The 12,342-nt window shown below is 39.1% G+C and overlaps 1 protein-coding gene across 1 annotated transcript; it reads right to left on the reverse strand.

The window, feature by feature from the left end:
• Positions 1–7,602: 7,602 nt before the first annotated feature.
• LOC141907807 (uncharacterized) lies at positions 7,603–10,907 on the reverse strand. The gene is made up of 7 exons (XM_074797549.1): positions 10,861–10,907; positions 10,631–10,804; positions 10,424–10,521; positions 10,073–10,200; positions 9,353–9,465; positions 8,295–8,446; positions 7,603–7,873 (listed from the first exon to the last, which is right to left on the reverse strand). Exons 1-7 carry the CDS (start codon positions 10,905–10,907, stop codon positions 7,662–7,664), a joined length of 924 nt encoding a protein of 307 aa, XP_074653650.1. The 3' UTR covers positions 7,603–7,661.
• Between the last annotated feature and the right edge of the window lie 1,435 nt (positions 10,908–12,342).

The raw sequence follows: 12,342 nt of genomic DNA on the forward strand, positions 1-12,342 counted from the left end.
GCGCCAAAACGAGCGCAGAAACGAACCTTCGTTTTAGCGCCCGTTTTGGCGCGTTTTAGCGCGGTGATTTCTCGTTTTTGCGCCCCGCAAAAACGAACTTCGTTTCTGCGTCCGTTTTTGCGGGGCGCAAAAACGAAATTTACCGCGCAGAAACGCGCCAAAACGAGCGCAGAAACGAACCTTCGTTTTAGCGCCCGTTTTGGCGCGTTTTAGCGCGGTGATTTCTCGTTTTTGCGCCCCGCAAAAACGAACTTCGTTTCTGCGTCCGTTTTTGCGGGGCGCAAAAACGAAATTTACCGCGCAGAAACGCGCCAAAACGAGCGCAGAAACGAACTTTCGTTTTAGCGCCCGTTTTGGCGCGTTTAAGCGCGGTGATTTCTCGTTTTTGCGCCCCGCAAAAACGAACTTCGTTTCTGCGTCCGTTTTTGCGGGGCGCAAAAACGAAATTTACCGCGCAGAAACGCGCCAAAACGAGCGCAGAAACGAACTTTCGTTTTAGCGCCCGTTTTGGCGCGTTTTAGCGCGGTGTTTTCTCGTTTTTGCGCCCCGCAAAAACGAACTTCGTTTCTGCGTCCATTTTTACCACGTGGTGCAGTCCCGAGCCGTGCATTCTAGGTCACAACGGCACCACGTTCGGGGCCCATCTCTAAAGTTCAACACTTCATCCTAAAACGTAGCCTATTTTAGAGCCCAAGGCACTAATTCACTTACTTGACTAACTAGCCCCCACTTCCCGAAATCGTGGAAAAACAAGAAAACTAAATTGAAAGTTTATTGACGGCGTGAAAAACATTGAATTGATCAGTAAGCCCATTAATGACGAAAAAATTATTAAATAGAAAATATATCATGAAATTTGTCTAATTACAATAAACGCCATATAATTCAAAATTTTGTTAGGTCTATCTAAACGCCGATATTGATGCCCAGTGCACATCGAGTTATGAACTCCCTTGAGTTTTTATTGTCGAAGATCTAATTCATGGTTGCGTGCTTTTGGAAACAGAATGGTTCAACTCGATTTATTTTCAAATTAAACGATTAACTCTGGCATCATAGTGTCTGGGCCCTTCTATTCTCATCTAAAGAAGTGTCATTTTTCTGTAAAAGAAGGGTGCTCTTTAAAATCATCGGGAAGAGGGTTTCGAGGACTAGAAGATATTCGTTTTCTATAGAAGTTTTGAGACGACCCCTGTATCGATCGCCTTCTTCGCAATCATGGACGCTGTTGAGGTGAGCTTTTTCTCTTGTTATTTCATCATCATCATCATCATCAGATACTTTATCAGTGACCCGATTTTATTGTGGTCATCTCAAAGAAACTACTCAATACTATACGTATATATTTTCATCGTCTGTTGGCCTACATTGATTTGGGATATAATAGCACGTGCGTACCGGTATGTTAACCAGGTAGCCTACGTTGCTATGGATATCGCGCTGGAAACCCGAAAAGGGCGCTGCCGGTCAAAATTTTCCCGGGCCTCATAGAATTGGTAAAAATGAATAAATCAAAGGCCTATAAAGCAAAGACAATTGTAATTTTACAAAACTATCCGTGATAGTGAGGGCCCGGTCCATAATTTATATATCCGAAGTGTACGGTAATTCCCGATGGCGATATCGGAGTTACAATGCTCCGACGTGTGCTCCGACGGCTCCAAATCACACTCCTTTTCTGTGTCAATTTCGGTTCCAGCAACACGTCAAGGTCGTATGAACCCAGAAGTAAATTGTAATTCGTTTTTCAGCTTGTGGATATATTACAGGAACTTGGTCTCGGGCAATTCATTAGTATATTCAAAGAACAGAAGGTAAGTAGTAGTGCTGGCCTGGCTCAGATTGCTAACAAGTAGTTAATATGTAATAGATGAAATCTAGATAAGTGTAATAAATCTAAATAATATATTTTTCTGCAAGAAAAGTTACCGAAAATTCCCTAGGAAAACATTATTAATACAATTACTTACAAAATTGATTTGAAAAAAATTTTTCTGTCAAAATATCGCGCGAGCCGGGAATGTACGGTTCAAAATAAATGGTGTACGTGGCTGAGAGTTCCATTTTTGGTGAGGAAGGGGCGGCAACTAAATGTTTTGCCGACCGCGACGTTGCTGCTCGAGCGAGGTGCCTGTTCGCCGCAAGGCTTTAAGGCAAATCGCTTCTACAGGGACTCTCATCGAGGTTTAAGGGTCAAACGACATTAAATCTGATAAAAGAAATATATTTCAGACACATTGTAGTATCCACATATACGCGTCCCATCTATTAAGTTGTAGCTTATGGGCTATAGCTGTTATTTAATCAATTCATATCTTTACTCTAGATCGGCTTAGAAGATGTAGAGATGTTGAGCGATGAAGATTTTTGTACGATAGGAATCACAACGGTTGGTGACCGAAATCGTCTGAAACAACGATGCAGAGTAGCTCGGAACAGTACTGGTAAGTGATCTGATTATACTAAGAATTTGTTCTATTATTAATCTCTCATTAATCTACATTTGCCTAATTCTAAAAAGTAGAAACAGTTCATGCATTAATCTGTGGATTCTGATTGTGAAAAATATGGAGCCGTGCATAAAGTACGTATGCCCATAGGGGAAGGGGGGTTTTAAAAATCCGTACAAAAACGTACAGGGGGAGGGGAGGGGTGAGCTAAAAGTGTACATACTTTCTAAGGGGGGAAGTTTATTGTGATTTTTACAAATATCCCCTATATTTCTTGGGATTTCCCAGGAATTTTCACTTTGTCGATACGGTACATCGTCGTCGGAGCTCTGATGAAGGCTGGAGAATTTTGCCTTCTTTAAACCATGAATCCTGAAAAATTTAGTTTTATAGGGAGGGGGGTTATTTAGTATTTACTGAAGTATTTACTCAAGTGGGTTATAAAAATGTACAGATAGCGTACATGGGGGGAAGGGGGGTTAAAAATACCCAGAAGTCAAGCGTACGCACTTTAAATGGATAATTTTAAAATTTGATTCCAGCATTTTACTATATGAATTCTTATTTCAGGGACAAGTTCAAGCAGCGTCCTTCACAGACTTCACTCGTACCGGCGACTGAAAACTAAACAAGGCGTAAGCAACAAGGATAAAGCAGCTGAGAATAGTAAAATAGGAAACCAAAACGCTGTCAAAACAACTTACAAAATTCGAATTGGGTGGAAACATGCGAAGGCAAACGGCAAATACGAACTGGTGCCAATCAGTAGAGGAGGAGGATCGTTTAAATTGGACTTAGAAAAATCCCTCAGTTACGAAGAACTAAAACAAGAGTTACAAAACTATTTTCTTCCGAATGGTTTGTCACGAGCCAATAATGTACAATGCTCCGATCTTACGGATGTTTACGTCGGTGATTTTACTGGGAAGTCCGTACCAAATCTTATAAATGGAGAACCATTCTGTCTCGGGACTTATGCGACATCGGTGAACAATTTTCCCATAAGACTTTATCTACATACGCGTTGTGAAGAACTGTCGACACATGAAGCAGATACGGACCCTTTATCAGCTGTCGGATCTCATCAGCCTTCGGTCACCAGTCAACCTAACCAGTCAACCCCCTCACAGTCAGCACTCGGTCAAACAATTGGAAGTTCAATATCAGCATTCGGATCTCATCAGCCTTCGGTCACCAGTCAACCTAACCAGTCAACCCCCTCACAGTCAGCACTTGATTTCACCACTGGACTCTCTTACCCGCCTTTCCAAACCGGTCAACCTAACCAATCAACCCCCTCACAGTCAGCACTCGGCCAAACAAATGGAAGTTCGATGTCAGCATTTCTTTTCTCTTCTGACGAGTTTCGCCCCCCTGAAATTCATCAGATGATGGAACAACCAACAACACAGAATCAGCACATTCAGATGAACCAAGTAGCTGTTGCAAGTACTTCTCAACATTCTGCGACTGTTCTCAGTCCAATAGCAGGCTTGGTTTCAGATCAGGACTCTATTATTGACGGTGCTAGTAGTACAATTATCATTCGTGACACAGACGATCTCATGACACTCAGAGATATATTGAACATGCTTCAGCCCGATGAACACGCAAATGGGGTAAATTTGATAAATGTAGGGGACCGCAGTGAGGCACTCTACGTCGGATTTCGAGCTGCTTTAAGAAGACAGTGGTGCGCCCGAAACAGATTAAACGTATTGTTTGAGGCGGAATTTGCAATTGATGGAGGTGGTCCAACGAGAGAATTTCTTACTTATTTCGTCAAACAGCTGAGTAATTCGTGTTTGTTCACTGGAAATGAAGAGAAAAAATTCTTGGCTTTGAGCGCATCAGGTGAATATCTATCGGCACATCATTTCATCTCAAAAACTCATACAGCTCCCAAAAATTGTTGTTTATATAATCACATACTAATCACTTGGCATCATTCAACAGCTTATTGGTAAGAATGATTAACCTGTAGTTTACCATCGCGAATCTCTGGAAAAATATTTATTACAGTAATTGGTGACACTTGTCTTAAACAAGGACGGCTCAGTATGCATTATGCTAGACTGACAGAAATGTGTAAAAGGAAGAAAAATTAAACACAAATAATTTATACATTGTAAGTGTATCACAGAATGATTAATTAATTGTATTCCATTAATTCAAGCCGTTGAAAAGCAGTATTATCTGGCAGCTGGACGCATACTTTCGTACAGCATAACGCACAGAGGACCACTACCAACCTTCTTGGATCCATTTACGTATGCGATGATTGCAAACGAGACTAGAGGGAATGAGATACCGTTGGAAGCTTGCGGGGATGAGAAAGATACTTTAGAACAGGTAAGGAAATGTCTTCTTAATCTGATACATTTTTATAAAGAAAAAATTACCTCTTGAACGTAGCTTAGAAACGCAGCCAAGCCTTCATGTAAACAAATTTCCCCAGATGATGGGCAAGATCAAGTAAACATGTATTCACAGCAACAGTTATCTTTTTTCTCTGAATTCTATCAAAAATACATGTATTTTTGATTCTATAGATAGCAGGATGTGAAGATGAAGAAAGCTTCAACGAGATGGTGGCAAAACATGAATGCGTCATCTCAGTTTCTGGCTGCATGACTCTGGCAACATATAACAACAAGGAGCGACTAATCAAAGGACTATGTAAATTTCTGGCTGTTCAGCGACTGAGTGTACCTTTGGCACAGTAAGTTCAGTGCCTTTATATTATATATGTTGTATTTTGTGGACACAAGTATTATCTCAAAGGCAATTCGGACATTTATAATATAGCTATATAGATTCACACCTCAATTATTGTCTTCCTGTTTGGGGCCTATGATTTCTAAACAATAAATCAATACGTTAACTAAATTGCGGAAAAAGCTGTTCGGGTAATAACTAATTCAAAATACAATGCTTCGATCTCACCGCTTTTTGAAAACTTTAAAATCTTGAAATTTGATAACATGATAAACCTGGAACTTATTAAGCTCGTATATTCTTTCCTTAGGCCTACTCCCAATGGCAATAAGTAATTTAATAGTAATTCAGTTCATCATCCATATAATACAAGTGGCTGCAACATTCGAGCCATTACATAAATAAAGAATAATTAGGGTTAACGATACACAGCAGGGCTACATCAGTGGACAGACTACATGTTTTTTCACTTAAATAATTCTTTAAAAATGGCCACCAAACTATAGAAATTAAAAATGCATTATATAATTGATTGAGTCGATGAGATGCCACGATTTGCTTTAAAATGTATCATTCCTTTCAGGTTAAAATCTGGATTGGAGGATAATGGCGTGTTATTTTACATAACCGCATACCCACATCTTTTTAAAGATGCGTTTTGTAAACTGGATGGCAGAAAATATACAGCCGAGGATGTGTATGCTCTATTCGACATGGAACAAACCTACTGGAGCGAACCAGAATCAAATCGATTACGTTTGGAAAACAGAGCATACGGATATTTCAAGGAATATATCCTTGATATCGAAGGTAAATTTAGCAATGTTGTAATTTTTAGCCCACTTGGGACTTTAGCTGTAATAGACAGTAATACCAATTTTTAGCCCACTTGGAACTTGAGTCTCAGCGGGCTATTGCGTTCACTTTTCATTCGTCCCTAGACAGAATCCAGTTAGTTTGAGAAATTTTGAAGACGCTTCTATGGATCCTTTTGATATTTGGTGGTTCTAAAATGTGGTTGCTTTACAACCAGGTGGCGTTTTTCATAGCAAATTAAGTATTTTTCTGATTAAATTTGTTTTTTAGGTGAATTCATTACGGATTTCATACGTTTCATCACTGGCCTAGAAGAGATTCCAGTTTTAGGGTTCAGCCCTAAATTAACCCTGCAGTTTCGACATCCGGGAGATATTGGTGACTGTACTAAAGACTTTCCCATTGCAAACACATGCGGCAATGTTCTTTCGGTGCCGGTACACAATTCTTACGAATTGTTTAAATTTTATATGGATGCAGCAATAAAAAATGCCAGCCAAACTTTCACTGAGGCATAGGTCATAACCGTGATTTGCTGGATTATAATCTGTTAAACTGTTTGTAGACTTTACTTCTAGTTACATGTGTGACACTGCATTATCTACTGTTTTAAGTAAAAGTGATTATGCTAGCTTAGATTTTATGGTATTGATTACGGTTATAAATGCACTAAAATGTTTTTACAATTCATTGATGGACGACTAAGTATTATGGAAACGAAACTTAGGATAATCTACTGTTTAACATTAACTTTTTTTTTATTGATTGCCTAGGGATGACTAAGCAATCTGTTTAAAATACTACCTATTGTGTGCTAGCACATCAAAGTATGAATGTTAAGGTCATTTTATGAAGACAAAGTTATATGCCTGACACATTTTTTAATGTTTATTTCCCCACAGTGGTTGAATATAACAATAAAATTTATTGCCAGTTAATAGAAATATAATCGCTTTCTCTTGATGTTTGTCGGCATTCTGGTTGAGACTGTTTGTTCTTCAAGAGAAACCATTAAGTTAAACAGAACAACTCAAAACTAAAGTCAGTGTTGATCATGAGTTGGATATGCTTAGACTTGATTGTGTTAATAGATTAGATTAGCAGAATTAGATGCCAATTGGTCAATTTAACCCACCACTATTGATTGATAGTAGTTGAATAAACACTCTAATCCGTGTAGACTGTACATAATTGAAGAAGTCCCACAATTTGAATTTTAAATAATAGAATTTATTAAAACGAGACCACAACGTTTTGGCTGTTGATTAACAGCCATCATCAGGTGGAATGACCAGAAATACAAGTAACCTAAAGTATATAAACTCGCAGGATGAAAAACAGAAGCTAATGTGTCAGAACTAAAGAAACAGACAGCAATAAAAACATCCAAGGGTACCAGTAGGACTTCTTCAATTAACCATTGATCGAGTTTAGATACCATTCAAATATGTTTCGATAAGAACAACATGTAAAGGCTTTGCCCAAGACAACTGCCTTCAATAAATAGATATTTCCACCAAGAGACGTATTCTAACATTGTTGAATATGTGTCCGCCAGCAAGTCTACAAGAATAAAGATCTAATAAGAAGTATCTTGGAAAATATGAATTTATTCTGTCTTTATCTTCCAATATATACATACAGTACTAACATGTATACAAAATACATTTTACACATTTATCTAAACTGAGATAATAGCCAATCATACATGTCGCAAGCTTCGATCGAGGTTGAAGGAAATCTTCCAAAATTGCTTTGCGCGAGAATTCCATCACATAACGCGGAAAATTGTGGATCACACCCTCGAGTTTGATTTGGGATTTTGCAAAAATCCCGGCGTATTTGATCCAGTATTCCCGTATCAATGGCCACTTTGTAATCATCTGTTCCTAGAATACAAATTCAGATAAACATACTGGTCATTATACGAGAACCATAAGTACAATGACCATATCAAAGACAACAATGCTATAAATGCGTATGGTCCAGGGGTGGATTTAGAGGGACGGAAGCGGCGTACGCCCCGCCCGCCCCCTTGATATCACCGAGATACGTTTTGAAAAAGACCCCAGGTGTGGATTTTGTCCTCATGCCTGAAAATCCTGTATTTCAGAATTTTGTAGGAGAACGGCCTCCAGACCCCCTCGGGGGATTTAGCCGCATGCCTCCCGCCTCCCTTATCCAAAATCCTGGATCCTACCCTAGTTTCCACATAATAATAAATTCCCTCACTAGAGATATATATTCAAACGTTTTATGTAGGCAAATGATAAATGGTATAATTTGTGACATTATTTTAATATAACTCACCAAACACCTCTGGAGTGAAGTACAATAAATCAGGTTTACCACTCGGTACTTCCATGTTACTCTGTGGACGAATTACATGTGTGTTCCATTCCCTTTGGAAGTCAAGCAAGTCGTTGGTGATCAAATAAAAAAAACAGTATCGTAGCGTGTCACTGAAAATGGTAATACTTGAAAATATATCCATATATCATATTAATGATACAACTAGGGGACCAGGGACACCACGCCCACTTGGAAAGTGGTTTGAAATGCTCAACAATCTGAAAATTTCAATATTCAATGGACCTAGTGAACATATCAAGAAAAGAATGACCTTGAAACTGACCACAATCATTCAAAATGTCGCAAGCTACAATTTTGCAATTGATTGTGGTTACAAAATATGCCTAGGGACAAATACAATATGAAAATACTAAGTTAATCGGCTATTCAACGCCCCTGGTGACCATAATACAAAAACCAATGACCTTGAAATTCAACACAATCATAGAATGAGTCCGGAAAACCATTTTCTATCTACAAATGAGGACTGTCGACACTAAGATGGCTGTCAATTGCGTCAGGCTTGACTGATCGAACAATTTGTTTAAGAGCCCTTCTCAAAATATACCCATCACGAATTTCAATGAAAAATGGCAAACCATTCAGGTCTCTGAATTCTGGTCAAAAATGAACTATTTGGGCATAAAAAAGGTCACAGGACGGCCATATTGTGTCCGATCGACCCAATTTTTCTTATGCTGATGCACCATAGGGGGATACAAACATATCTGAAAGATCAAGATTGAAGTGTCTTTAAAATTGCCCTTAAAAACTCCAAAAATGTGTAAGTACGATTTTGGCGAACAAAAATAGCCGCGAGTCGGCCATCTTGAATCTGACCGGGCCAGTTTTTGGGCTGAAGATGTGTTTAGGGGAGATACATGTATAAATCAAAGATCAAGACAATCCATGCATTGAAGCTGGATTCCATCTACGGATGAAAAGTGAACGCAATAGCCCGCTGGGACTAAAGTCCCAAGTGGGCTAAAAACAAACATTCAGTGATTAAGTCTTACATATGAATAGGATCAGCATTCGAAAACAAACCACGATCCGCCATGTCTTTGAACAGATTCATCCAATATTGGCCAAGTGAATGTCTCAGTGTTCGCCACCACCTCTCTATTCGCTGAAGGAAAATAACATTTTCTATTTATAGTTTGTGTGCGCACGTACCCTTTTTGGTGTTTTTGCTGATGTAAATAATGTACATATTTACAGGGAACTAATAAAATGACAAAACAAATCAAATAGGTATGCAAAAGCTTCAGGGGCGGATCCAGGGCATATATGGAGGGGTAGCACCTGATGAAAGGGCGATAATTATTGCAAAGAGGCAATATCCACTGGTAGTGAGCGCCGAAGACGCAAAGCCAAAGGGGGTTTCCTCCCTCTGAAAATAAGCCCCTGCAGATGCAATTTCAAGCATTTGAGCTTCTTTCAAACAAAGAAAAACATATTAGGGGACATATTAGGCCATTGGACGTCCTCAGGTGGTACCAAATTTATGATGGGAAAGGTTTTTGGGGCCCAACTGAAAGTCAAGCGGGTAGCACGTGCCCCAGGTGCTACCTCATGGATCCGCGCCTGAGCTTTGGTTATAAATTTATTTTAGCTAGCAGTGTTTTTAAGGTTGGTTATTACGGATACATGTCAACAATTAAATATATGTAATCAGAAAGTGATGATTGAATCTTTTTCATTGTAAAAGAGTGAAATTTTTATCGTCAACGAACCTGATTACTAGTAGATCTTCCGATTCCTACACTGGCTTCATTTGTATGGTCCGTAAGGAAAGCTTCTTGAATGGATGCCAAAATACCATTTTCGGTCCCCGCATCAATCCTGACGCAACGAGGTACAGCTAAAAAAATTCAAATAATAAAAAATACATGAATACCCAATTGTTCTTGACATGTATATATGGCATTGCATTGTAATAGTGAAGTCATTGTATTTCTCAAAGCAGTCGTTGTAAGGCAATAACAATTTAATATTTTTCATGCATTATTTCGATTAGAGTATCGAAAATATTGGAAAATTGAGATGATATTTTCAGGGTTGTTGCATAATGACAAAATACCTACCTTTTATTTGCTCTATAAAATCGACAAAATACCAGCCAATAACAGCAGGGTCATTATTTGTATTGCTTACGTTGAGCCAAAGAATCCTCCTAGAATAACTATACATTGGAGCAATAACTTAGACATACACACACACACACACACACATATCAGATCAAATAATAGAACAATCCAGGCCAGCATATGGAAAAACAACCGATTACCTACCCATCTATGGCTCCATGTATAGCAAAGCCATACGGCTTAAGCTTATCATGCCCATCAACATGTATCAAATAATTAGGACCTTTGGCTGAATAATTACGGCGACGGAGGATACCACTAGCTCTTTCCCTGACTCCTTCAGGATCAATCAAGCGCTGGACACCCGAATCAACTGTCCTGAAAATAATTCATCAATGCTGGGTTAAAATATAGGTTAACAGTCGATGTATCACTCCTGATAATTACGGACCATCATCGTACCTAGGAACACGAATTCCATAGCGATTCCTCAATCGACTAGTCATGGCTCTGTAGCCCAAACAGCTACCACTGCCACGTACCTCTTCCTATAATTAAAGAAACCTATATTACTGGCAGTAATTAACTTGTCAGAATGATATCTGAATCTCCATTCATACATTCTTGATATTACGATGACACATTTTGATATTAATGAAACACTAGAAATTAAATATGGATAGGTCTCACCGTATAATTACCTCTACTACACTGACAACTTCATGTAATTGATAGTTACATCTCCTTTTCAATCCCAGTTTGTTGAGTCGCCGTTTTAATGTACGCTCACTGCAAAGAGAGCAAGGTTTTGAGAACGATTCTGCGAATATTTTAGCAAAAATGCATAATTAAGCCTAATCGATCTCTCAGGATGTAACATTTATTTAGGGGCTACATAACCTCTTACCTCATTGCCAATCCAAAATAAGTCTCGAGTGAGTGGCAAATTTCCTTATTAGTAAATCCGTCGTTGAACAATTGTGTGATGATATTGTCCTCTATAAAGAAATATAACCAGTTGTCAGAGTGGATTAGAATACCAAGAATTAATATTTTGATGAAATTTCGAAATATCAGTATTGACAATCAGACAATTTCCATACCTGAGCTGACATCATCATCCTGTCCTTCTTCTTGTAGAAAACACGACATGATCTACCGCGCGAGGGGTTTATTTGTGGGATTTGGGAGGCCGTAGCGGCGTAGGAACCCTTATAGCGCGTCGTCAATATCACACGTATCAATGGGGCAGTCAGACGTTCAACTGAACTGACCTTATTGTATTGTATTAAAACTACACGCGCACGCCCTACTCTCTTCTCAACCGTGAATATAACCACTATTCTTGACGCACTGGCTACCGCATCAAAACGTCAATTTTTACAAATATTTAATTTGAATTTGTTTACTTTTAACTGAAGGCAGTGCTACTGGCTTTCGTAAAAAATCAGAAAATCACCGATAAAGGAAGTTTTATTGCGTATAAACGTAATTCTGAAAATTAAATTAATTAGAAAATAATTGGTATAATAATACAACGTTTTAAGGCCGTAATTAGTATCACGAGATGAACCCTGGCGCCACCATCCGACCAAAATTACCGCGCATGAACGAAGAAACGAAGTTCGTTTTTGCGCGGCGCAAAAACGAGAAATCACCGCGCTAAAACGCGCCAAAACGGGCGCTAAAACGAACGTTCGTTTCTGCGCTCGTTTTGGCGCGTTTCTGCGCGGTAAATTTCGTTTTTGCGCCCCGCAAAAACGGACGCAGAAACGAAGTTCGTTTTTGCGGGGCGCAAAAACGAGAAATCACCGCGCTAAAACGCGCCAAAACGGGCGCTAAAACGAAGGTTCGTTTCTGCGCTCGTTTTGGCGCGTTTCTGCGCGGTAAATTTCGTTTTGGCGCCCCGCAAAAAC

The sequence above is a fragment of the Tubulanus polymorphus genome, chromosome 6 (genome assembly GCF_964204645.1).
Source record: "Tubulanus polymorphus chromosome 6, tnTubPoly1.2, whole genome shotgun sequence".
NCBI classification, from domain to species: domain Eukaryota; kingdom Metazoa; phylum Nemertea; class Palaeonemertea; order Tubulaniformes; family Tubulanidae; genus Tubulanus; species Tubulanus polymorphus.